The 27,686-nt window shown below is 36.1% G+C and overlaps 4 protein-coding genes across 5 annotated transcripts in view; all 4 read left to right on the forward strand.

The window, feature by feature from the left end:
* The first annotated feature begins 484 nt into the window (after positions 1-484).
* LOC135695220 (dual specificity protein phosphatase CDC14A) lies at positions 485-16,322 on the forward strand. 2 transcript variants are annotated; one of them, XM_065214224.2, is made up of 19 exons: positions 487-695; positions 1,176-1,266; positions 1,390-1,465; positions 2,954-3,046; positions 3,756-3,835; positions 4,025-4,091; positions 5,143-5,205; positions 5,673-5,709; positions 6,114-6,164; positions 6,388-6,562; positions 6,848-6,903; positions 7,292-7,379; positions 9,312-9,362; positions 9,472-9,530; positions 11,512-11,621; positions 12,129-12,349; positions 12,986-13,039; positions 13,612-13,725; positions 14,294-16,322. In XM_065214224.2, exons 1-19 carry the CDS (start codon positions 650-652, stop codon positions 14,361-14,363), a joined length of 1,602 nt encoding a protein of 533 aa, XP_065070296.2. In that variant the 5' UTR covers positions 487-649; the 3' UTR covers positions 14,364-16,322. The 2 variants fall into 2 exon arrangements, with proteins under 2 accessions (XP_065070297.2, XP_065070296.2); XM_065214225.2 differs by lacking the exon at positions 13,612-13,725 and having other exon boundaries at positions 485-695.
* Positions 16,323-16,480: 158 nt separating this feature from the next.
* LOC135695217 (uncharacterized) overlaps positions 16,481-27,686 on the forward strand; it is a 35,630-nt gene continuing 24,424 nt past the window's right edge. Inside the window, exons 1-4 of the mRNA XM_065214218.2 lie at positions 16,481-17,696; positions 19,151-19,193; positions 19,393-19,510; positions 26,338-26,463. Of these exons, the coding sequence (XP_065070290.2) occupies positions 19,164-19,193; positions 19,393-19,510; positions 26,338-26,463 (274 nt within the window). The 5' untranslated portion in view covers positions 16,481-17,696; positions 19,151-19,163. The remainder of the gene's footprint in view (positions 17,697-19,150; positions 19,194-19,392; positions 19,511-26,337; positions 26,464-27,686) is intronic.
* Positions 21,964-22,575, forward strand: LOC148959828 (uncharacterized). The gene has a single exon (XM_089109728.1). The coding sequence runs from the start codon at positions 21,964-21,966 to the stop codon at positions 22,573-22,575; it is 612 nt and encodes a 203-aa protein (XP_088965854.1).
* LOC135695211 (uncharacterized) lies at positions 22,259-26,270 on the forward strand. The gene has a single exon (XM_065214208.2). It carries the CDS (start codon positions 22,651-22,653, stop codon positions 25,759-25,761), a length of 3,111 nt encoding a protein of 1,036 aa, XP_065070280.1. The 5' UTR covers positions 22,259-22,650; the 3' UTR covers positions 25,762-26,270.

The following is a 27,686-nucleotide window of genomic DNA, read 5'->3' on the forward strand; positions in this document are numbered from 1 at the left end:
GAATTGGTAAAACAGCAATTTATCCCAGACAAGCTGATTTCACAAAATTTGTGGTGACCAGAGAAGATCAGTGGAATATTTAGGGGGAAACTAGGGGCAGTTGGTGGCCCCTCCCTCGACAAGGCTAGCTGGCATAAATTTTTGAAAATTTTTCAGCGCCCCCACTATCAACTGCCCCTCTTTTAAGCTTCTTCTGGATTCGCCCCTAGAGTGGAGATCGGCGTTTTGGAGATACCCCCTCGCCCTAGCAAGCAATATTGTGCCTCCCTACATGAAAGCATGCCTATCTGATACATAAACCTGACCTATGTTTTTTTGTTTATATTTCAATATTTGGTTAAGGGGTTAATAGTTTTCCCAGATGGATATTCGAAGAGCCCCAGATAACAATACCCTAGCAACAAGAATCCCAAAGACAAGATGCAAGTTGCCTATTGGTTGAATTCAACGTCATCAGAATCACATGTCATGATTGGCCAGTTGTTCGGTCTTGGACAATAGTTAGTCGATTTCAAAGTCAATGTCTCCTCTGGGAATTTCAGCACACAAAACATTACGAGTTGCCGATCTTGCTATTTCGTTTCAAAGTTACTTTTGAATTTTAAACCTGATAGCTTGCCTTTTCCTGATGTTGCCGATTTAAATCACGATGACAGAGGATCAAGAGCTGGCAAATGCTTGCGAGTTTATAAAAGGTGATTTAGCGGTTTTTATCATGTTGTTTTATTCCCAGAAAGATATTTTACTTGCAGTTGGTTTGTCGACACGAAAGATTCGTTCGACATGTGTTTTTAAGCATGCTTTTGATTTAATTTTTTTCTAAATGTATTTTAAGATGAAGAATAGCATTTTTCGTTACACAAAGTTGAAATTTATCGTTACTGGTGTGAACGAAGATATCAGTTGATCGAAGAAACACTGTTTGTCTATTCAGAGCACATCAACTCCAGAAAATCTGTTTAGAGGTCTTTCTTGTTTGTTTTCTTGACTAATCTCAGGATTTCCACATCTCCTGGAAATCAAACATTTTGATAATTACCAAGTTATATTATCTCACGCTGCAAAATGGACAAACTAAGTCTGTATTATTGGCCTGCATGTGAGCAAATCAAAAGGGTCGCATTTAAAATTCGATACGACATGATGCTTATAACAGGCCTGTCTTGTTTTGTCAGATCGACTCTACTTCGCTACGTTGCGGATCAAGCCAAGGAGCAATGCAACGACTCATTATTTCTGTGTCGATGAGGAACTCGTCTACGAGAAGTAAGTTTGGGCCTAATTTCTTCTCCGTGCATTTATCTCTGGCCGTTTCCTTTCCTTGTTTACTTAACAAGCAATTGAAATTAAGTTTCGTCAAGTCGTCTAAAAGTATCATATTTCTTGTAGCTTCTACGCAGACTTTGGGCCACTGAATCTGGCGATGCTTTTTAGATACTGCAATAAACTCAACAAGAAACTGAAGGTGAGTGCTTGCTTCTTTTCTCTTTCATAGCAATTTTATAAAGCTTTAAGTTTACCTTTAACAAAGTTCCTAATTACTCTTCGAATGTGATTCAAAAGGTGCTTGTGAAAATGATTTTTAAATGCCAAAAAACTGCTTTCGATACCTAAGTTAATGCTGAACCATTTTTGCTATTTTCGAGCTAGATAGAGGATTGACGGAATGAAACTAGCTGCATTAGCCGCGCTGTTAACAAATATACCTTTATCTCATTACAAGTATTGTTTCTAGTACATTATACGACATGATATCGTTTTGTTACTAACACAGTCACCAAAGAAAGCAAGTTTATTGTTTTGTGATTGGAATTCATTAGGATTAATAAAAGAAATATTTTAATAATTTTTCTAAACCAGTTCCCAGCTGTTTTGGAATTTAAGTTGCTGTGATTGCATTCTTTTATTATTTCCATCCTGAATTTCTTTCTGCAGTGAAAATAGAACTTTAACAATTATGCTCATATGAGCATAGTCATATGAAAGTTGAGAAGATAGCTAACACTGACAATTAACTTCCATTGCTGTTAGATCCACATGGCTCCCAGAGACTTCAGATTCAGAATAGATCTTGACTCCATGCAAGCACCTGTTCCCTTGAAATAAACTATTCCTTGGGAAAACTGATTTTACCTGCTTTCAATTGTCTCCCTGCAGAATTTATGCAGAGTACTGACAGTCTTAATTAAGAAAGAATTTATCTTGAATATCTAAACTCTACCTGCTGAGATCTACAACATTTGTGGTTTGAATATTGTATTAATTAAGTTTTAATTTAAAACCCTAGTCATTGCTACCCAATTTCAGCACAATAAAAATGGATCACTTGAAATAGGTCTTTATACGTCATTTGCAGCTAATTAAACTGCTTGTTAAAAAGAGCTGAAAATTGGTATCTTTTCAAAGTAATGGGTTGAAAATTTGGAATTGAAATTTAGCAGGATTCCACATCACCATTACTAGTTTGTCCCCATCACCATTACTAGTTTGTCCCATAAAAACACAACAAGAAAGAAATTATGATTTTGGATTTAGGAAAAATAAGCATTGTCTAAGTAATATTCATTTGAAAATGACTTATGAATCTGTCATTATGAATGATACATTGCAAGATTTGTCATTAAGGTTTGCCTCAGTGTCATTATCACAATATCACGATCACTATACCAATAAAAATCCTCACCAACTTACAGTTCTGGTTGACTCGGTATAGCCAGTTTTGCAAGGTTGATTTTTGTTTACTTGTTTTTTGCAGCCTTTTGGTATAATCATTCTAGTATTGAGCATCAACAGTGCTAAATGTGCCAATTGGATTTGAATTTGTGTTGCCTTTTCCTTGCCCCACTCTTATCTTTATTAGCTGATTAATTAATTACCTAATTGACTTTTTCAGGTAAAAATAGGCTGTGTACTGTTGTTTGATTCCTTATTCGTGTTGTTTTATCTTTTATAGTCGTTCTCCTTATCAAAGAAAAGAATAGTGCACTATACATCCTATGATAGTAGGAAAAGAGCTAATGCTGCATTTTTAATTGGTGCCTATGCAGTAAGTTCTCTACCAGTTTGTGTCATTCTTTTGTAACGCAATTTCACTTGTCGAATTGAAGATTGCTTTGTTGAAAGTCTATTTTATTCTGTTGTTGCATCTATGACCAGGGATCAAAGCTTTGACAGCTGTTTATCTCAAAACACTAATTGAAACCAGTTTTTGTAATCCATCTATAAAAGTCATGAATTTTTAACGACTTGTCCATTGTTCTTTGGCAAAAGTGAATTAATGCTTTGTTGTGATTCTGAACATAATTCTCTGGAGATATATTCAAGGATATTGACATTCTAATGCTTTGAAAAGGATTTCATTTCTAAATCAAAGATTTCCAATTACACCATCTGCTTTGAAAGATTTGTGTCCTGATTAATTCTGTATGATAAAAAATGCAGTGCTGGAAAAGGTACACAGTTGATGAAAGTCCTAATATGTTAATGGAAGTTGTAATATTACGATCAAAATGTAGCGTGTTGATACTGGGAGTTTCAAATTAAGGGCAGGTAATATTAACAGAACACTCCAGCCAAATGGCATTTTAACCATTCACCAAAACAAAAGTTCCTTTTCTTGTAATTCAGTTGTCCGAATGCAAGTGCTAATAATTGAAAAACAATGAAGCATATTGAAAAAAGTGATGATCAGCGATGATGTTAATAAGAATTAGGCCCTTTAAATTATATACTGTCTATATTTCACAATTTTTTAGGTTATCTACTTAAAATGGGCACCAGAAGATGCTTACAGGCCACTTGTTAGTGGATGTAATCCACCCTATTTGCCATTCAGGTGAGTTGGGCAAATATGAAAATTAAATGGTTTTTATGCCTATTTGATTTTAGTGCCCACCATAACTTTAAATATATCACAGTGTCTGTAGAAAGCTCAAGCAAGATGTCTTTTAAAACCCTTGCATTATAAAAAACATTTCTTTTGCTTTTTAAAGTTTTCTCAATGTGCCTTTTCCACACCCCACAGGGATGCATCATTTGGTAATTGTACTTATAATTTAACCATTCTGGATTGCCTAAATGGTGTACAAAAGGTAATTATTGTTATTTTGCTAATTATTATGTCTCATCATCATGACAACATTAATCAACAATTAATCATTATTGCAAGCAAATGTTTTTTGCCACTATTTTGCTTTTCATCATTTTGCACTGTATGAGATATGTTATTCAAAGGAAGCTCAAGAAGCCTTAAGTAATTGATGTTCCTAGAAACCCAGAGCGCTTAAACATTTACTTCATTGAACTATTAGCTTTGTAAGTCCTGTAATTAAGATTCTGCTGCTTAGATGATGAGCTCCAAAATAAACACACAAGAAAAAAAGGACAGAAAACTGTTTATGTTGTATGCCATCTTTGCTGGATTCAATGAAGTTATCCAATAGAATGAAAGTTATGGAGCTTTTTGCTTTGCTGGATGGATAATGTCTGAAGGAAAAGACTTGAAAATTCTTTGAATCCAGAGCATTTCACCAACAAAGAAATATTGATAAGACCAAGAATGGACTAAATCCAATCTGTAAACAACAGCTTCTAGGCTTTTTACTATGAAAGGAAGTCTTGAAAAATGTGATTTTGAAGATAAAAGGAAAACAAAATAGAGGAAGACAGTTGTTTATGGTCAGGGTAGTAAGAATTTAGGAAAAGATAGGAAAAGTTGTTAGCCCATTGTTGTCAATGATTTTGCAGGACATTGCACCCAGACAAGAGTTTGCAGAAAGCAATCTCTTGAATAGGTGCCCATCCCAGTAGATAAAATTGGTTTGAGCTTGGGACCAAAAGAAAGTTTTTGGTCAGGTTTTTTCTTTGTGCTTTGTTAATGATTTTTGAATAATGCTTGTTGATCCGCAAATAAGCAATATTTTTACAAATCTGTAAATATATACTGAGAGTTTTGAATGAAATTTTTTGCAATATATACTATAGATTGCTTCAAAATTGAAAAGTGCTGTCACAGCATTAGCCTAATCACCTCTCATCATGTGATGCACTAGATTTGAGTTCTCTTCAAGCTGACCTAGCCTTTTGAAGGCTGATGTATTCTTGTACTTTTTCCCTAAGCTTACTTTGCAAATTCTTTCTTAGGCCTTAGAAAACAATTTCTTTGATTTTGGAACCTTTGATGTTGAAGAGTATGAGCACTATGAGGTTTGCTTTAAGATTTCTACTTATTATTAATTTTCAGGAATGAAAATTAATCCCAAGCTGGTAATGGATCGAAATTAACAGCCCCTCAATGCTAATATTTAGTTTAGTTCATCAAGAGATAGTGACAGTTTTGCTACGTAACTTTACTGTTAAGCACATTGTATCTTTTGAAATCATTGTTCATTTTGTAAAGCTAGTAGCTGATTACTAACAAGGTGGTTAGGTCATTGAAACAGTTGGATGTAAATTTATGATATTAGGCCTCAGTCAGTCATGTTATTAGTTTACCTTCTCTTTTTACTATCTATGTCTGTTCCGACTCAGGATATGTTTAGTCTTCATAAGGAATTTTCACCTTATTTAAAAGTGTCCCTTTGTGTACCACAAATGTAATTTAGATATGTTGTGGCTTTTGGGCCATTTCAAAGTTATAATCTGCTTGATAAAAATATTCTGTTGTATTGCAGAGAGTGGAGAATGGGGATTTAAACTGGATTGTACCAGGTTTGTGTTTTTCTGCCCTTAAGTTTATTTTGGTGGTTTATATTTCACATGCCTCATTCTGCCTTTTGGCAATTTTCCTGAATCGTTATTGGAGACATTATTTCAAATCATATCCTCCTGTTGTGCTTGTAAATCATTACCTTAATGTCCACCCAGTTTTCATTGTTGCAAATTAATGATAATGACTGTATTTAACTGACAATTGTTTTGTAGATTTAATTCTTTCTGCAGCAAATGTTGTCCCAAACAATAGGTCCCATGAGGGCAATATGGGACCTATTGTTTGGGACAACATTTGTGCAGAAATTGGCAATATGTTTTCATAGAAGTAATGCCAATGTGAATGCCCATTCCACCATTTCCGCAATTTTTTTTCATTTATTAAGTGTTCATTTCCATTTCAGAAAAGTTTCTTGCATTTGCTGGCCCTCATGAAAAGAAAAAGATTGAAAACGGTAATGGAATATATTTCATTAAGTGTGTATTTGTGTTGATTTTGCACCATAAAGAATTGTGCGCAGAATCTATATTATAGGGAAATCATAGTGACTCCATAGAGGAAACATCTGTACAATTTTTTCCCAAATTTGATCAGTGTTGTTTACCATGATAAACATAGCTAGACAACTTTTTTCTTAAAAAGGTTTTGACTGTAAATATTTATTCTTCTTTAAACAGGATACCCTCTGCACTCTCCAGAGTCCTATTTCGAATACTTCCGGAAACACAACATAAGAACTGTTATCCGGTTAAACAAGAAAATGTATGATGCCAGAAGATTTTCAGAAGCAGGATTTGACCATTACGATTTGTTTTTCGTCGATGGAAGCATTCCCAGCGATGCTATTGTTAGGTGAGATTATCTTGCCCCAAAATTTGTCAGGGTAAGGTGCCTACCTACCACAGTTAATCAAAAGCTGAATTTCCGGCACATCTACTTTATGCAAATAATAAAAGTCAAGTTTTTACCTCAAGTTTAAAACTCTTTTGGACAATTGAAAACGGACAATTAATGGTAATTAATATTTAGGTTTTGTTCCCCTTAATGTCTCACCTTTGACTGTTTTCAAATCTGCCAAGATTTATTAAACATATACAATTGTTCTGTGCATTGATACTTTAATTTTGTTGTTTCCAGGAAATTTTTGGCTATTTGTGAAAACGCTAGAGGAAGCATTGCAATTCATTGCAAGGGTAAGTACCAGGTACTTTTAAGTTTCTAGAACAACAGAAAAACGATAAAGTTTTTCAATTAAATATCTTTAACTGGTGAGAAATTGAGATATGGGTAATTTTGGGCACTTTTCTTAGACTTATGATGATGTATGATAAAATCTTCTTTTAGAGCCTCTAAAGAATAATTTCACAAATACTCAATGAATGAAGTTCTAGAGTGATGACGTCAAAAATTGATTCTTCGTATTCTGCATTTTTGCAAAATATGCGAACGGAGCTAGTCCACATTTTTACACAAGTTTAATGAGGCTACGATTACTTCAATGTGTACTTAAACATCATGTTTTCATGCCTATTACATATTCTGTAGCTTGTAATTTTATGCCACGAACTCTTTTCTACTTAGCTGGGTTGGGTAGAACAGGCACTCTGATTGGCTGCTTCATCATGAAGCATTTCCACTTCACTGCTGCTGAAACCATTGCTTGGATGAGGTACGTGTAGCTTAGTGAACTTCCCAATTGCGCTGTGTTTCTGTAAAGAAAATTTTCACTGTGGTTTAAATTAAAATAAAGCCAGTGCATGAATTGGTATAGTTCCTACCATTGGTTAATTTGAAACAGCGCATCAAATCTGCCAAATTATGCATCAGTTTAAACTCAGAGGAAAACAAAACATCACTTCTAGCTTTTGGCAAATATCGCCTTCTTTTTTCGTCCCCCCCCTCCTCATCCTAACACACGAAAGAAATGCGTGGAGTGTATACATGAGTGGTCGTGATTATTACGTGCCCAATGTTTTTTCGTTCATTTAACGAATTTTAGCTTCATTGTTTTGTTATTCATTTCCTTTGAAATATATTATGTTTTTATCTATAATTTCTTCTGTCTCAACTTTATATTACGTCTCTACAATGCCAAAAAGTCAAAATTCTCAATTATATTGTTTTCATATGTTTTCGTCTTATTTTTGTACGAGACTTTGTGAGCTGCTTTTTCATATGAAATAAACAGACCTAAAATCTAGTACAGTTATATGGCTAAAACTTCATTCCACTAGTATTACATTATTTCAAATAGACAACCCCTTCGAAAAGTCTACCCTGATTATAGAGTTATTTATATCAAGTTACCTGAAGTGTATTCATTGAACCACGCCAAACCCTGTAGCTTTACATAAAAAACATTGTTCGGAGAGGGAGGAAAGAATGCAGTATACCTTTTTCATAAATTTACTGTAATGTAACAAGAAGTTTGGCAGGGTTTGTAGCTATTGCTGGGGCACTGCAGTTAAATATGACCCAATTTCCGTCCTGCAGTTTAGCTTGTTGCTTCCTTTATCTTTAGTTCAACACGTTTTCGATTCAACATGTGTGTTTCCGAAAGCTTTGATAGCGATGGCCGGATAATTAAAGCTTTTATGCATATTATTGATAAAACAACTTGCTTATAAATCTTAGATATGGAACTTAGTTCAAAATTAAATATTTATTTCTAATACATGAAATAACTATGATTAAATCTGAAATAACTGTTTGTTTTGGTTTCTTTGCGAAAGAAATTGTTTATAAATTTGGTTGCCTTCGATTTCAATAGATAGCAAATGTTATTAGAGAAACTGTCATTTGACAATGCTATGGTTTTATTTCTTTTCTGCCTAATTCCCGATAGAAAATAACAGCAATATCTGAAATATTTATTGAAGCTGTGTATACGCAGAATGGAAGTTTAAAAAAACAAATTTAAGAACTTCGGCGTAATTTCAGACTTGTGTTTCCAAACCATGATTTCCTTTATCTTTGATTCTGAAGTCCGGCACATATGTTTTGAGATTATTGCACAACTCTTACTTAATTAATGTTCCCTTTCAATTTTCTTTACTGGTTTGCAAATAATTGCTTTAACTGAATCCTTCTTGTGCAAATTTATGTAGCTGTATGTCTAGTGACATATTAACGCTTTGAATTCAGCTTCACCTGGAGTTCAAATTCTTGACAATACTTTCGATGATTTGAAATTATTCTTGTGCCAAAAGGCCCTTTGCACTTTAAGGGTTTAAGCTATTTGCTATTTCATTCTTTGTTATTTCTTCTTAAATATTTCAAGAATCTTTTAAAACTAGGCCGTGTTACTTTTGTATTGTTCTCGGAGAGCATATATCATAAATCTGTCAGAATTTCGAATTTTCTGTGTCAGATGTGATGATGAAAGCAAGTATTCCGACCCTCCAGCTCTTGTAAATATTGCATTTTAGATTTGGCCATTGTAATTCGAAAATAAATACTTTGAAAATGAAAGTATTTCTATCATTTTTTGCGGTAAAAATCTGAAAATATTTTAATTTTCAATAGTTTTTTGAAGTTTTTCGATGATCCAGTTTTATGCGTATTTCTGTGTTCTTAAATAAAAACTGTTTTTTTATTATAGAATTTGTCGACCAGGATCAATAATTGGTCCACAGCAGCATTTCCTTGAAGAGTAAGTTGCCACTTTTCGTAATGCATCTGTTTCATTGCCAAGGTTATCTTTTCATTTCCTCTTTCAGCCAATAGCAACTCTTTTAATTCTTTTTTAATTTTGTTTCCAGAAGACAAACAAACCTTTGGATTCAAGGAGACATATTTAGATCGAAGCAGAAAAGTTCAGGTATAGTTTTTTTTGTTTATGTTTTTGTATTCTGAATTTGCATTTGTATGGAAAACGCTGTCTCGTAGTCGGATTTCCTCTACGATCTACGATACTTTGAAACGTTGTGCTGTTTGGATTCACGTTCTTACCACACTGCCCTTCCACTACTCTGCTCGAGATTGTTTGCTGGAAGTTGCCCTATTTCAGTTGCGTACATGGGAAAGTTTCCCATAGTTACAGAGGCGTAGATGGGAAAATTCACAGAAGAGGCGAGAAATATTTCATACATGGTTATTTTTTCATACATTTGTACATAAGATAATGACAAATAATGACATCAGAACTGGAATGAATAATTCAGCTTCGAAATCTTTCCTATCAATATCTAACATTTAGATGAGAAACAGACAACCATGTTATCATTTCGAAAAATTAAAATTGTTATCATCTCCACTTCTCCGCTCCTATCTTCTATTTTCTGGCTAGAATTTATGTGGCTCTGGTTCCCAGGGTAGAAATTCCCCTACAAAATTGCAGTTTACGGGGGTTTTTTTGTCCCTTCTGGCCCCCCTATGTCCTCGGAAAAAATTATAACTTCATCACAAATGTACCTATTATTTGGGATATATGTTTTTTAAGCAGACTATCTATAGGCTGTGTTCTATAGGCTGACAGTAACTAATCAATTGTTGTTGCGATACGTACATTGCAACGGGGTTTTTACTTCGGCAACCAGACTGCGTGAACCTAAAAATAAATTAACCTTGAACTCAGAGCGGCCTTCTTTTTGGACTTGATTAACCTCTCTTGAGATTTTCCCTTAAAATTCGATTTATTATTCGATGATAATAGCTTTTTTTGGTTTTATGAGAGATTTCCCATTGATATTAGCGCAATAATGTTACTAGGTCTTAACAGCGATGCCAATTGTCCACTGAGATTTGTTCTCTAAAACTAAGTTTTTGCCGGTTGCTTATTCCTTTGTGGGAAGGGCAAGATCATCATTGACGCATCTGAGAGAGAAATCAGCGGTGTTTAATGCAATATTAAGAATAATCCCTATTAGCGGTAGATTTGCGGGACCAGTCCAAGTCGCACTGAGAGGCTTAACATATGTCCGTCTTGAACTACTGATGTGAATGTTAATGAAATGTGTTCTTTTGAGTTTGGATGGCTTTCGAGAAAGATTATTATTCAAATAACCACGGTGGGAGGGCTATTACCCATGAAACTAGGATCAAATTTAATTGGATAACAAGTTATTGAGAATAGCATATTACAAAGACTGCATACTACAAGAATAGGAATTTCATTTTTCCGAGGCAAATAGTCTTACACACACACATATCTGTGTATTTCTGCGATTTTATTTGTGATTTTCGTTTCTTTGGAACATTACTTTCAGTTTTAATTTTTGGTTGGTTTTTTTAATTTTTTTTGCAAATCATAGCAAGATATTTGTGGCACTCCATTCTCTATTTTCCATCAAAACCTAGGTCTTATAGTGACAACTCAATGTTCTTTAGATTTTTGGTTGCTTTATGAACCAATATGATGTGATTACTTTTAAACCAATTACAGTAATTATCTGTCTGAAGCGACACTACCCCTGAATTCCTGTTAGGTGATCACCTCGCAATATGTTCAAAATGTATAATAATCATGGCCAAGATTACTTGGAACACCCAATATTTTGCTTTTCTCTTTTTCCTTTGTTTTCCCGAATACTATTACTTCAAGCCCCATATCCTCTTAAAGCAATGTTGATAGTTTTTAAAAAGCCATACAAGCCGCACAGGAAAGCATATTCCATAACAGCTTTATTTTTTCTCTAGTGAATCAACATTGTTTCTAGAGGGAGAAAGGGGAAGGCTGAATTTGCCTTTGAAAACTGACGTTCGACTTTTGGCAGTGATTGTGGGCGCCTGATCACTAAACTCACCACTAATTTTTTTCCATGCAAATTTCTACATTCAACAGAAGAATTTTTTTGTTCTAGATGCAGTTTTGACAATAGATAGGAAAAAGACTACAGTTGAAAACATAATGAATGGTTTTGATGCAATCAACCTTGCTGATCCCGAAGATGAAAGGCACAAATCTCGAAAGGTTCACACCTTATCTCGTGTTTCAACTTCGATTTTCTTGTTATTAGCCCATGCCACTCTAGGTCTTGGTCCCATGCCACTTCAATGAATTTCTCTTAATAATTTACCAAGAAGTTCTATGTAAAAACTTTAATATAACATTTTTATGCGACGAAATATTAGAAATATGTCACTTACAATAATTATTTTGTATTCGCAACCGCCACTCCATTAACCAGCTATTTCCTTCCCAATTTTTGTCAATCTTACCCTGTATTTAAATGTTAGGGGAATCTTTCAGTTTTGTGATTGAAGTTCAGTAGGTTACGCTAGAAGCGTTCCCTATAAGCAAATATTTGAAATGAATACTTAGGCTCCTTAACTAGAATCTACATTCGAACTATGCCTACTTCCAGTAAGTCAAATGTTTTTGTATAGTCCGTGTTCAGACATAAGCAGTGTCACCGCTTGGATAAGGTTGTGAATGCACTTGCCCTCTTCTCACTTGTTTACAACGATTATTTCGCAGGAAGCAAAACCAGCCACTCGATCCTCTGTTCGAATGCACAGGCATTTGTTGTCAGACAGTCTAAACTTAGAACCGAATAACAACAATTCAGCTGGGAGCTTTTTTAATGGATTTGACAGTCGATGTGTAGAAGACACTGGGGATACCCAAGGAGATGAACTGCGAAGGCTCAAAACAAGTCGATCAAGATTCACTAGATCAGCAACAACTGGACTGCTTTTGTAAGACTTCTTTTATTTGCTTATTTTGAAATGGGTGAAAGAGAGGATATCTTGCAAAAAGGGAACATTTCTGTTACTAAAAATGGATATGGCTGTCCATTAAAGTATAAAGTTGCCCATTGGCTATGTACCTATCACACTGCAACCGGTGGCACAGCCACTGCTTTTTGGCCTGTGAACCGTTTTTTGCTGTGTTAGAGTACAGAAAAGCATCTTACTGTAGATTGACAAACAATACTTGCCTGAAGTCTTTTAAGTGATTACAAGCAGATCTTATAAACATACCAGTTTAACAATTACCTTGTTCAAATTTTGAAGTCGACTATGGTTTTGGATGTAATACAAACCGAACACAAAAATATGGCTCAAATTTTTTAGCAAAAAAATTCCTTTTTTCAATTCTTTTACTCTCTGATGTTTCATAAAATCTCTGATTTTCTTTTATTTGCACAAGCCTCATATGACCTGAGTCCGATCTGGATCATCACTCTTTTACCTGACAACCAAAAACCAATATTTTGACTAGAGCTAGAAGCTAGAAGCTATGCTCATACCTGAGACTTTATTTTTGTGAATTCTAAAAAATCTAACTTGCTTAATTTCTCTTGTCTGAATCTTTATTTTTTCAAAATTTAGGAAAGATGACATAAAGCAGCCTCATTCGCGAACCAGTTCATCGCAACATATACGGTTAGTTTATAAAAAATGTTTTAATAGATTTATTTATCTTCGCTATAAAGATTTGATGAGTAAATATATCTGACTGATCTTTAAACCTGGGACAAATTGACTTCTCTAATGATCTCGTTGAATGTCAAACTTCATAGTATTTTGCTGATACCAATTTTTGACAACAGATGTTTCACAGAGTCAGAATAATCACGAGATGAGTCATCCCGGCTTGTATTTCACCCCAAATGCTAGGAAATCATTTGCTTCCTGTTCCGATCGTTCGGACGAAAAAACTTCAAGCTTGGGCGAATTTTCTTTCTCATGTTTAAATATTTCATTTACATTTTTAAAAAAATTTGGTACAAAAACAGCTGAAAATCAGTCCGGTTTGAAAATCCCATGTAAATAGAAGAATTTCAGCCAGGGTTGACATTAATCACGTGTTTGACCTTTTATCAAATGAAATGTATTATTCCTTGTTAAAACCTGAGTTTATAAGATAGGTCACTCGTTAGAGACTGTTGAGTTAATCACTGCCATGACTCAAAAGTTGAGGGTTTTTGGTAACGAGCAATGTTCGATACTTTTAGTGCTAGTGGTCTGTCAATAACAGGAACCAGTCCTGTAAAAACAACGAGATTAAACCATGCATTGCCACACAGAACAACTAGATCTGCAGCAACAAACCCACATGCTCTGAGATCGTGAGTAAAGTTCCATTGTCTCAAAGCATTTTGCTAGTGTTAATTTACTGTATATAATTTACTGCATGGCGTATCAATGTCCCAGTAGAACCAAGAATATTACTATCGAGATAAAGATAGGCATATGGCTATTGTTCGACAACTTTTAAAGTAATTGCTACAGCATTTGTTGTTGAGTTTATGGCGAAATGTTTTCATTCACTGTCTCCTTTTGGTTGAGGGAAATCATATTTGCTAACCACAGCTCTGTATTGATTTATTGAAAATAGTTTCCCAATTTTAAAGCTTTTTATTTTTTTCTTGTTTTGCTTTGAAGATTTAGCGATTGCGTGGGAAAAAACCAGTAGAAAGCCATCGTTTTTAATGATCGAACCTTTCAATTTTAATTGATATGATTTTTAATGTTTTCATCAGTTGATTTTGAGTTTTGGAATATCTAAGAGAATCTTAGCAAGATTATGACACTATTACTCGCGTCAGATATGCTGATTGATCTATACTGAAAATCTCTGTATTTTCCCCTTTGTATTTGATTGTTACCAACTCTCACGTAACCCATTTTTTGCAGAAAAACTCATAGCCGCCAGACGCCACGTCAGATAAGCCTGAGTTTAACGACAACTATGGCGGGAAAATGACAAAGACTTTTTGCATGCAAGCGACTTCATTATAATTCACCATATTGCCATTCGCACAACACTTGGTCGAGAGGCGGCAGGCTAAGGTGCTATAGCGACAGCCACTGCTCATGAATGTCATCCAGGCGACCTCTCTTCCTTTCTAGCCTCTGGTCGAGGTGGGTATCGATCTGGCTAGACCCGTCGGAAGTAGCTGGCATTCCTAACTGTTGGATTGTAGTTTTAGGGGCATATACAAGGGTGTTAACCGCAAGCAGTAGAAACAGTAGGGGTTGAAAATGCCAGATGGTAAAAGAGCAGAGTTTTAACTGTATTGATAAACCTATTTTGTTTTTACTATAACATTTTGATTTGTATCACTAATAGTATTATTTTTAAAGCAAGGGAGTGGAGAAATTTATTTGGCTTTTATAGGCTAGAACCTGACCGTCGAAGATTATGAAGGATAAATTGAAGCGACCCAGCATTCAGTTTCAAACAAAAGAAAATAAGACCCTCCCGTTCGATAAAAACTGTCTTTATAAGCTATGCCGTTGATACTCGTCTTGAATGCAATTGTTCCTTTCACCTTCAAGAATTGGCTGGTTTTCCTCTTTTTGATTGGTATGTCGAGAGGAAATAAGACAAATACGTTTTATTCGTACCAACTGCTATTTTAACTCTTCTTTTATTTGAATCAAAGCATTTTATTTCTAATAAAGCATTTAAACTTTTAGGTTGTAACCAATTTGTATTTGCAGTGTGGTTTTATATTCGTTGAAGTCATAGAGACTTGATTATCCGCCCTAGGATAAGAAATGGTGGTTATGTACCAACTCTTTTGTCAAGAACTCATTTGGGAAATAACAATTTAAGGCATATTGTCTTGGCATAAGATAATTTATATTGGCTGTGTTTTTCTGCTCAATGTAAGGGCTACGTTTTTTCGATACACTGTCATGAGTCTGCAAGTTTTAGGGTATTGATAAAACCAAAGATCAAGGCTATTTAGCTAGTCGTTGGGATCCAGGCCTCTAAAGATATTCTACCAGAATGCGGATTTCGTTCATAAATTGGAATCTGAAATAGATTCATTTGACAGTTAAACACCTTTTTCAAAATGACGGAACTTTTAGGCGTTCTGTCTAGCTGCCTTTGGTATCGTTTAGATTTCAATTCTCGAACTGTATCCTTTTCCGAAGTTTACCCAGGTTTATATCCAACCTTTTTTCTGTTTGAAATCCTCAGGATGCTACCCCAGCTTGCCTGTGGGTGGGGCTCAGATTTATCTCAATTCTTAAGTTCTTTTAACCAAACCTGAGACATTTTGAAACCATTTATTCCAGCAGCTTTCGATCTATAAGTGTCTAACCATACTTAAACATTCAAATCGGAGTCATTGATGTTGAAATAGGACCAGGGGTGTGGTATGGAAATCTTTTGTACTGTTTAAAGGTATAGGCTTCTTTCCACATAAGGTCGTGTTGCCTTGTTAGAGAAAATGACCTAACATTGTTGCCCAATATTATTACTTCAACCAAGCGTATGAACATCGATCGTATAATTATGGTCTGTATCCTAGGTCGAAAAATTCAAATTACCCAAGGTAGCTTTGTTATGCCCTGTTATGTCTACAATTTTCTATGCGACTTTTGTATGTGTCATTTCGTAAGGAATATTTGCAGCAATTGTCAGCTTTCGTCTGATATTACGGTAGCAATGCCAGTGAAAAATAGCTTTAATCGAGTTATCGGTTGATTAAAGCTTACTAGCCTACAATTTAAATCTCTTTGTGCTTCTCAGCATAAACTGTTTTCAATAAAACTGTAGTATTAGATTTTATGTAACAAAACCATGTATTGTGGCAAACACTTAGATGGAAGTAATAACTATTGCCCTGGTTGTACAGTATAGCACTTGGTATTTTATATGTATTTTTATAACTTATGTAGGGATATTCATGTTCTTAGTGCATGTAAATACTCCAAAAATGAAGTTTGCTGCAGTAAAATCCTCTCTTTCATTTGTTGGCTACCTGACAATCTTATTAAGAGCGGTTGATGCCGAGCTTGAATCCAAAGTTAGCTGAACCACAGTAATCTCTATTCTGTGGCTGAACTGAGCTTCTAGTGATCTGCCGGACACTGTACTGTACAATTCTCATCAGAGAAAATTTTAAATAAAATTCTCTACTTACATTGCTTTTTTCTGTATAGTGAAGGCTTTGTCAGATGTTTTTCTGTCGCAGCCCGTGTTTGGGTTGAAAACCAGGGAAAGTTTTCTTCATTTTGTGCTATCATTACAGTTAGTTCGGATTTAAGATAAAAATTTAAGTAGTTTTATATGAGGAAAAATTGAAAGACATTGAAAGACTCAAACCTATTTTCTAAACCGTTTGGACTATTGACTCGTAGATGTAAATCTTTATGCTCTCTAAAGATTGGTTGATTTTTTAGCAAAATAGAACCCACGAATGCGCTTCTTCAGGCAATGCTTCTATAAAAATTGTGCAGAAGTATAACATCGAAAAACTTTGCAAGAAACTCTCGAATTCCCATCACAGTAGAAGTTTCTTATAAAGTAGAGAGAATGTGAACTTACTTATTAAAACAGTGTCATAGCAAGCGGAAGATTTTCAGGGTTGGGCAAAGGTGAGGGTCTTAGGGTAAGTTCTCCAGAAATCTTTAAAACCATCTTATATGAGTGGATGCGCTAAGAGTGATTTATATTGCATTTATATGTCACAGTATATCTAAAAAATTTGATAGGATAGTTTGAAAATATGCACTATATCCACTCTTCAGTTTAGCTGCGGCCCTCAACCCCTTAGCCGATTCTGTCTAGATACGTGCGTAATCATTTCAGGGACCTCGAGGGGGGCTGATGGGGCTATAGCATCCCAAATAACTAACAATCTCATACAAAACCGTAGAAACCTAAAATGTACCTACAACCATACAAAAAATCGCCCTATTCATTGTTTTTAGCATGTTTGTCCCCCTCCCCCCAAACGTTTCAGCCCCATCAATCCATAATATGCACCGCGGTCCTTGAGTCATTCTATGAAATTTATAGAGAAATACAGAAGAAATGTGTGAATACGTTTTAAAGCCAGAAATATTATAAACCAAACCAAATCTCTGGCAGTTAGTCCTATCGCAAAAATTGCTGACTGTTTGCAAAGCTTTTCGTACCCTGTAAATCTCGTTATCAAGTTGCCTCTATGCCGGTTTTTTGTTTTTCAATGGCGGCAATGGAATCAAATGAAATGGACCAATTTGTGCACCAGAGAAGAAAAGTACCGTGTGAGAGGGGACCATATGTGTTCAGAAACACTTAAAAACGGTCAAGTAGGTACGTACAAGGAAAAAGTTACGGAATTAAGAATCTTAGTTGTTAATTATAGCAAAATGACACCCCATAATTTCAATTTTCAAACGGGCATGGCCTGGCTCTGGCTGGAAAACTTGCATATGTTGGTAGCTACGCTTGATTTCTTGCGCTTGCAACTACAATATCAGCAAAGTCATGCATTTTATACTACAGCCATGTACATATGAGCATAGTAGCTCGCCGCCCAAATGACTTCGCTCGTAGGGCAATGGTAAAGTGCTGTTGTTTCATCTACACGCCACGTTGGTGTCCACGAATGAAAACCTCACACCGGATATAAGCAAGTAAATTATGAAGCTTGGGCGAAGGCTTTACATCTTAATACTGATGTGAAACAGCTGTATGAAACAATGCATAATAAAAACTGTTAATCAACCTTTTTCGCCAACCTAAGCACACACAGGTAGCATCCACCCCTTACACCAATACATTGTTTTTTCTTCGTTTTGCACAATATGACAAAAATAATGATGTCCATGCATGATGTTTCCAATGTAATTTACATGGATTCCACATTGGGCTACACATATTCAAAGTGCCAGTAGAAATTATAGACCTCATAGTAGTGTCTATTATTGTTATGTATATATATAAATTTGTCTTTAATAACAATTATGATACTGTGAAAGAAAAGTATGTAAATGGTGGAAATGTGACAAATGAATACTTTGCTTGTTTCTGATGGTCTGTCTTGCTGAAAGTATCAATTAATCAAAAATATTGTTTTCTTATTCATGTAAGCAGAGCACTATTAACAAGGGCTGAATAAAATATTATGATGAGCAGGATCCATCATAGTCTTGGGAAAGACCAACATCCTTTATGAGAATATATGCTTCTGCAAGCATTTCCATTTATGCCATAACCAGGCTTTGTAAGGAACAAAAAGCAGGTGCTTGACAAACTGGATACCTTCAACTTTCTAGGCGCTTGATGGAGCATCATCAAATATTATCAATAGCAAAATTTGATTTTTTGCATTTAGTCTTTTGACAACAAAAACATTCTAGGTGCTCGATCCATCAAGCTCCCAGTTCTTTCTAGGCACCTGCAGAGAATCGAGCTCAAGCACTTCTCTTTGCAAGGCCTAGCTATAACTAATATGATGTTGAAACTTCGAAGGTGGATGATTCCTCTTGCATACTGACTTAGTAAGCAGAGAGTCTACCATTTGCCTTAAGGATTTTTGAAGAACATCTTCATCATCTACTTTTGAGAACCTAATCTGTATTCTGTTATTATCAAGCCCCATCATCTTGGAATATAGCTAATGTACATGTGAATAGTAAAAGTGATTGATTTAAGTTAAAGGAAGTGTGCCAAATTTAGAATGGATGTGTATATATTTCACCAAATGTGGCATGCATGCAATTTTAAAGGTTTTCAATCAAACTACCCATGCCTTTGCTTTTTAGAAGCACATTCACAATGCGGCAAGGCAACATAGATGAAATTGAGGTGAGGTTCTTTGAGGCCTTAGCAAGACTTTTCAACGCAATACTAAACTGAAATTTCATTGCATGGGACGTTTGACAAGACACTCTATTTTTGATTTAAACATACAGTCATGTTTTATTAGTTAGACAAAAAGTTGATTGAAAATAATGCAAACTTTCACTAGCTTTCTGGCTCTTCATTTCTTCATTTTTATCATTAGGATGTTTCACAGTGGGTGAGAGGTATATTCAAGAGATCTTGGCTGAAGCATGATGTTTACCATCTTATTTGGGATTTCAGTGGTGGTTTGATAATCATCTACTTAGCTGAAGCATTAAGTATGTATTTATTCTAACCTGTTAAAATTTGAAGAGTTCTTTCAAAATTTGTCTTACTAAAATAGAGATACTTTTATAAACTGTATTTGTTGCATGGAAATGATAATATTTGTTAAACAATTTCCTTAAACGTACAGCATGCATCAAATATCTGTTGCTACCTATTTCTCAAGATGATGTGTGTTTCTTTGTTGGAATAATTTCTAGATGAATATTTGATCGTAAAATTCATTATAGAAATAGTTGAGTGTGACTTCCTTGTTGAATGTTGAATGAAAAACAACACCTTGTCATGAGAAAACATTGGACGTTATGCGAGACCTTTTTAATTATATCAGGAAAATGACCAAGATTTTATAGAAGGGGCAAAGAGAAAGAAAAATATTAAGTCTTTGGACCAGTTAGAGAGGATGAAATCGTCCATCTGCTGACATTTTAGTGAAAAAAATGAATGATAGCGATGATATGGTCCACAAAAACATTGAAACAGATTTTAAAAGGTTCATTCGAAAAGCACAAAAAGCTGAAGCACAAGAAACTTCTGTACTTTACCTCCCATATGAGGTTCTTGTTAGTAACAATATCAGTATCAATTCATTGCTAGAAACAATTTCAATGTTGGGCAAAGGTGTGATGAAAATTCAGTTATTGGACTGCTTTTTTATTCACAACTCCAGCCTTTTCGATATGTCCTTATATCAAGACTTTGTCCCAACAAAAGGCTGTGAGGTGGTGTGTCCCAATCTGAAAAAAATAAGGTAAAATTGTTGCATAGGTAAAATTGCTTCAAAGGGTGCATTTTTCAACAAACTGGAATCATTCATATTTGAAAATTTCCTCACCCTTCTGTGGAGACCAAAGTGCCATCTCAGGTAGTACAAAAATTGAGACGTTTTATCATGATAAAGGACACATACTTATCATAGAAAATAAGCCAACAGCTCTAATTTTCAATATAGGTAGTAAATAATGTATTTTTTCTACTCGCTAATTGAATTTTTGTAGCTGCTATATAAGCAAAGTTTTAAGCCTCCAATTAATTTTTCAATGACCCACAAGATTTGCTTTGTTTCTGTTTTTATAAATATATTGCTCTGATTTGCACATTTGTTGATAAGGACGCTCGGTATTTGCTTGGGCCTGGGGAACTTAACAATGTTAATATGGTCCTGTGTTTGACAATTTAAAACTTTCCAAGCATTAAATCTTTTTCTGTACAAGTCTACAAGAGAGACAAAATGAAATGTTAAATATACCTAATTAGTCCAGTAAAACTAAGTCAAAAAATGGTCGAACCTCAAACAAATTGCAACAGAAACGAAATAATGGTTGTTTGGCTAATTAAACTATGCTCTATAACATATGAAAAGTCCTAAGAAATTCTAGAAGTAGAAAGTGTCCAAATTGCCAGCTGAATTAAGGTGGTTTAGCTAAAAAAAATTCATGGATTTTAAACGTAGAAGTCAAAGTCGAGAAGGCATATGGGTTTACAATGACTCTCGTAGTATTTCCATTAAATCTACCAAGATAATTACCCACTCTTGAATAGATATTTATTCAACATCGTGCTTACTTAATTGTGATGTTTACTTTATTTGGGGAAGTCCTCTCGAACCATTTCAAAACAAATCTTGGTGAAGGAGCTGTTGCGATCGAGCATATGATCAAATTGCATGTTGACCTTGAATCTTGACCAGAGAACCTGTTTGTTGCTTGCGTTATTTCTTCTTTGTGCAGATAATAAAACGTAGTCTACAACCGGCAAAATGGTCTGCATGACAGTTACGTAAGTTGGAGTGTGTTATCTGCAAAAAACCAATCTGGAACATAGCAGCAGGTGTCGTTCTTCGTCAGAAAGGTGCAAATGGAATCAACAACGCAAGTAAAGAGCGAGGCGACGTGATAAATGTTACTGCTGGTCAATCAGTTCACAAGGATTGTCGTGCAAATTTCACAAAGCCACAAAATATAGCAGCGGCTGCAAGAGAGACCTCCCAAGCAAGGGGCAAGCGTTTACTTCGATCTGAAGCTCAGAAATTCAACGTTAAAGAGCACTGTCTGTTTTGTGGTGAGGGGGACCGCTACCAAGGGAAGAAGAAGGACTTTTCTCTTGTACCGGTGAGGACCTTCGAATTTCAGAATACAGTTTCCGAAATATGCAATGAAAGAAATGATGAATGGGCAAGAAAGGTCGCTGAGAGAATTGAATCGGCTATTGATCTTCACGCTGCAGATGCTTTGTACCACCAAAAATGCAGTGTAAACTTTAGGACAAGAAAAGGAATCCCTTTAGTTTTCACATCAAATCAAGAAGGCGCAGCACCTCAAAAGAAGACGAAGCGTGGCAGACCACTGGAAGAAATGCAAAATTATGCCTTTGAAAGGGCTATGGAATTTTTTGAACAAAATGACGAGGAACAGCTCACCGTTTAGTTGAAGATTTAGTTGAAAAAATGGCTGACTTCCTTCAGGAATCTAAAACTTCTTCATACAGTGCTGTATACATGAAGAAGAGGATCAAAGAACGTTTCGGAGAAGATGCTATTTTCACAGAGCTGGATGGAAGAACTGATGTTGTAACCATGCGACCCTTTGCTGCAAAAATTCTGCAAAAGTTCTATAATGAGCCAAAGAAGGAGGACGTTAAGGAAGAAGAGATGGGTGTGGTTAAAGCAGCGGCAGCATGCCTAAAGAATGCCATTAAGTCATGTCCCACCTCAAAGGAATATTATGCAAGCAACAGTGATATATCATCTATTGAAAATGCAATGTCCTACCTACCAGAGTCACTGATCTTGTTACTTGACACAATTCTTGTTGGAAAAGATAAAAAAAGTAAGATTGCCTCAATTGGTCAAGCAATCGTGCAGGCGGCGAGACCTAGAACATTGATTGCACCTTTACAACTTGGTCTTGGGGTTCAAATGCACCACCACTTTGGATCGAGATTTCTGGTCGACTCACTTCATAGGCATGGATTTTGTTGCTCCTATTCAGAAGTGCAAGCTTACGAAAGGAGTGCAGCTATCAAAGATGGAGTTGAGCTGAATATCCCTGAGGGATAAACGCTAGTTCAATATGTTGCAGACAACGTCGATCACAACATTAGAACTATTGACGGAAGAAATACTTTTCATGGAATGGGAATGATTGCCACTATCACCCCAAGGAGTGCTGCCCGTCCTTCAACATTTATCCCAAGGCGATGCAACATATCATCTGATGAAATAGCAGCCATCGGTGCAATTAACATCAAGCAGTACAATATAGCCAATAACCAACTCAACATCAGGTACGATCAGTTGCTCTCAAATGAAATTGTTGATCCAACATCAAAATTGGATCTCTTATGGCAAGTTTCTTGGTTGCTGAACCCAAGAAGGCCATCATGGTCTGGAACAATGCAATGGTGCCACCAGGGGGAGTATCCAGGCAAGTCATCTGTTATCTTTTTGCCAATGATCGATTTGGATCCCAGCAATGTCACTTGTATTCACTCTACCTTAGACTTGGTTTCTCACCATGCCAAAAAATATGATGTGACACCGATTCTCACTTTTGATCAGTCGCTATGGTGGAAAGCCATTTGTATCATCAAAGGGGAGCCAATTGATAGCCCTTTGCATCAAATAATTTTGCGACTTGGAGCTTTTCATACAGAAACGAGTTTCCTCGGAAGTATTGGATATCTCATGAGAGGGTCAGGATTGCAAGAATCTCTCGAGCTTATATATGCTGATAATGTTGTCCCACATATTCTCACTGGTAAAGCTATCTCCCGAGCAGTACGTGGCCATCAGTTAGTCGAAACAGCTCTTAATGCTATTTTGTTATCGAAAGCCTGTGATGTACCATTGCCTACAGATGCTGACAGAGAGCAGGATGCTGTCGATACAAAAGGAGAGGCTCCAGAGGCTCAACAGCGTGACAGAGGTGCAGAGGCAGCTGCTGAGTTAGAAACCCCAGAAGTATCCAGTGATTTGAGGAATTTGAAAGTTATGTTTGAGTCACTGATGCGAGGAAGGGTTTCTATGGGATATGTTTGTCAATCACATGATTTTGAGGATGTAAGGCAGAAGATACTCGATGCCAAATCGTCTTCAAGCAATTCCAGGACAAGAAAGCTTTGGTTGCAGTACCTTGGAATGATAGAGATTCTTCGCACATTTATCAAAGCTGAGAGGACCGGAGATTGGAACCTGCACTTGCAAACTGTTCAAGCTATGTTGACTTACTTTGCCGCCTCGGGACACAACCTCTACACCAAGAGTGCACGAATATATTTGCAAGAAATGAGCAAACTAAAGGATGATCATCCACGTGTCCATGATGCCTTTGAGAAGGGATTCCATGTTATCAGACGCTCTGATCGTTATTGGGCTGGATTATCCTCAGACCTCATCATAGAACAAGTTTTGATGCGAAGCCTTAAAACCTCTGGTGGCTTGACAAGAGGAAGGGGAATGTCCGAAACACAGAGGCTGATCTGGTTGTTATCCATGCCAGCAACTGCTGAGATCAATGAAGCTATGCAAGAGTTTACTGAAGTTACTTTCAGCAGCAGTGAGCAACATAAAGATACGTCAGAAGCGAGAATTAGCAGAGATTTGAAAGACACAAATTCACTTCTTTCATTCTTTCAGGTAAGAGATCCATTTAGTGACGACTGCAGTCTTCGCAACATTGTGACAGGGGTAACAGCAATAGATACAGTCAATGCTGACGTTGCAAAAGAAGTTGGAAACAAGATTCTTGAAAAGATGACAGGTCAATATTGCAAAGATTTTGTGTTCAAAAGAGCAAACCAGGCCATTACGCTTGATGCAAAAAAGCACCCAAAGGAAACAGATGGAGACATTCATGTAGGACCCCAGCTGTTATTTCAAAGACTTATTGCCGTTAAAAGTCATACCATTGAAGATACATCAAAACTTTTCAGCTACGAGCTCTGTTCTGTTCCAGCATCTTTATTTGAAACAAATGGCTCCTCGAGAAAAGCTAACAAGCCCGTCCTGGCGAGTACCATAAGAAAAATGGTTGACACAGAGATTGAAATACCATCGCAGCCAGTAAGGTATGTTTTAGATGGGGGCTCTTTGCTGCAACGGATATCTTGGAAGCGTGGAGCATCATATGCCTCCATTATCGATAGTTATGTGGCATATGTGAAAAGGAAGTACACAAAAGCTTTCATAGTTTTTGATGGGTATACCGCTGGTCCTTCGCCCAAGGACATGACACATCAACGAAGAGTTGGCTTGTCGTCTGGAACAACGGTGAAATTGGAAGAAAATATGCCTCTTACTATAAGGAAAGAAACCTTTCTTGCAAACAAAGAAAACAAGCAAAGGTTTATCAACATGCTTGCAGCAAAGTTGAAGGCAGAGGGCTGTGATGTCTACCATGCTGATGCTGATGCTGATCTTCTGATTGTTCAAAAAGGGATTGAGCCCTCAGTGGAAGAAGAGACGGCGGTGATTGGTGAAGACACAGATTTGCTAATTTTGCTCATTTACCACGCAAACAAAGAGTCGAAAAAAATCTACTTCTACTCTGAGTCCAAGCAGAATGCTAGAGGTACAAATGTCTGGGATATTAAACTATGTAAGGAATTGTTGGGCAAAGATATATGCAACAATATTTTGTTCCTACATGCCATTCTTGGGTGCGACACAACATCTAGCTTGTATGGCATCGGTAAAGGGTTATCGTTGAAGATATTCCAACAAAATAAACACTTACAACGACAGGCTGCAGTGTTCCAGAATGATCTTGCCAACTCCGAGGAAATAGCATCTGCTGGCGAGCATGCCCTCGTTTGCTTATATAAAGGAAAGGAAGGTGAAGGACTCGATGCCTTGCGTTACAATACCTTCTGTGATAAAGCTATTTCTGGTAAATCTGTTATCAGCCCACAGGTACTTCCACCCACCTCTTCTGCTGCTAAGTATCACAGTTATCGAGTTTTCGCTCAAGTAATGCAATGGAAAGGAAGAGATCTCGATCCTACAGAATGGGGGTGGATCATTGAAAAAGGGAAAATGATGCCTTTGCAAACTGATCTTCCATACGCACCAGAAGAGCTCCTCAAGTTGATCAGCTGTAATTGCAAAAAGGGGTGCGCAAATCTTCGATGCAGTTGCAAAAAGAATGGTCTGAAATGCACAACGTGTTGCGGAGAATGTCGCGGAGTGAGCTGCGAGAACGCCATGCAGGCAGATATGGAAGAAAATTTGGAGGACAGTTTGTGAATAATTTAGAATGACCAATATCTAATTAATTTGTTTGATAATTTTTCGTTTTTGATTATTTAGATAATTGGTTTGGTTTAGTTTGGTATAGTTTGGTTGTTTTCGTATTTTGGCTTGAAATCAAAAGCGTCAATCGCATTCAAGACTCAAAATAGAGAAATAATACCCTTGTTAGTCCAAATTTCATGAGACTTTGCAAAGCGAAAATCATTTTGTAGATAGGTAAGACGAATTAAGACGAGTTAAGACGAGTGCATAATTACTGAGCGACTCCAAAAACGCCTAATTTGGTAGAAGACCATATTTTGCAGCATTCACCATATTTCAAAATTTAGCCAATGTACTACCTTAAATGGCATTTAAATTTTCCAATGTTCCACTTCAATGATTTTCTAGGACTTTTTTGCTCAAGGTATAAATACATTTTGTAATCTTTTTAGCATGTATTCATTCCTGTTGCAATTTGTTTGAGCTTACACCACAAATTGACTGGACTAAATCCTCAGGTTCACAGCATAATTATTAATGCTATTAGAATTGCTAAAGATTTTTTCTATTTCTGTTAATTTGTTACAGCTTGTAGAAAACTGCCATTGCTGCATTCTAAACCAAAGGACTTTGCAGAGAAAATTGGCAACATTGAATTGGCATTGCAGGCATTCAAAGATGATGGGGTTGAGTTTCCTGGCATATTTGCACACGGTAAGGTGTTTTACATGATCTGTTACCAAGGTACCTGTATCCAGGGGCACCTGCACAAGATTAAGACAGGAGGGGCAGTGTTGGTTTAAGGGCAAATAGTAGAATTTTTCCATTACTAAAATCGATTATTTGTGAAGGGTGGGGGGATGCATAATGAAGTATTGGCATTGATCTGTTCTTCCCATAGAGCTGGGATTTTTCAGTCGAAGGCTCTAAACATAGGCACAATGTTAACATAATTATCCATGCAAGTGGGTATTAAATGGCCTGTTCATTATTCGAAATTTTTGGTTTTACGAAAATCATGCCAATGATAAATGAGCTGGCTGTAAGACTGATTGTCCGCTTAGCCTCAATACTCCATGGTTGCAGAATCATTGAGAATGCAAATAGGAAAATAATAATCACAATAAAGGAAGGTAAATCAAATAATTGTTTACCTCAGCGCGTTTCTTATATTAAAGGCATTGAGTCATGATTAAATGGATGGGGTATACTCAAAGTGCCAACATCCGCTGAGTCATGTTTTTCATCACTGTGATGCTATTGGTTGACCTTAAACTAGTCACATGAATTCACCTCATACTGACTAACAATAAAATAAATTCAATCAAATAGATTTTAGGTACTTGAAAGAAAGCTCTCACATTAACAGCTACTGTGATGTATTTCTTCAAGATATTACATCACTCGCCGAGCAACATGTGCCAACTAAAAAGCGTTTAAAGAAAGAATCACAATCATAAGTAAAACCTTGGACAAACAGTAAAATTCAAAATATGATGAATATCAGTAACAAAATTCTACGAAAAATGGAAAAGAATCGGGACATCAGCAGTAGCTTTGTTTAAAAAATTTAAAAATCGTGTGGCAAATGAATTGAAGAAAAGCAAACATAAGTAAAATCATGGATAAAAACGGTGACATCTCGTCTGAACCTACTTAAGTGTCATATTTATTTAATGATTACTTGTTAATTCTGCAAATTATATAAAAAAGTACCAACAACGCCAAAATCTGCTCTAGATTACTTCAGAAACAAAATCTACAAAATCTGCCCTACCTCAATGGCCTTGTCCCCAGTCACCAATAAGGAAATTGAGGACAAAATATCAAATCTTGATTCACCAAAATCTATTGGTCCGTTTAGTATACCAATTAATTTATCGAAAATCATAAACCTCCACGTCTCTCATCCACTTGCAAAATTTATCAACGAGTTA

The sequence above is a fragment of the Rhopilema esculentum genome, chromosome 8 (genome assembly GCF_057945365.1).
Source record: "Rhopilema esculentum isolate cy_ngs chromosome 8, ASM5794536v1, whole genome shotgun sequence".
NCBI classification, from domain to species: domain Eukaryota; kingdom Metazoa; phylum Cnidaria; class Scyphozoa; order Rhizostomeae; family Rhizostomatidae; genus Rhopilema; species Rhopilema esculentum.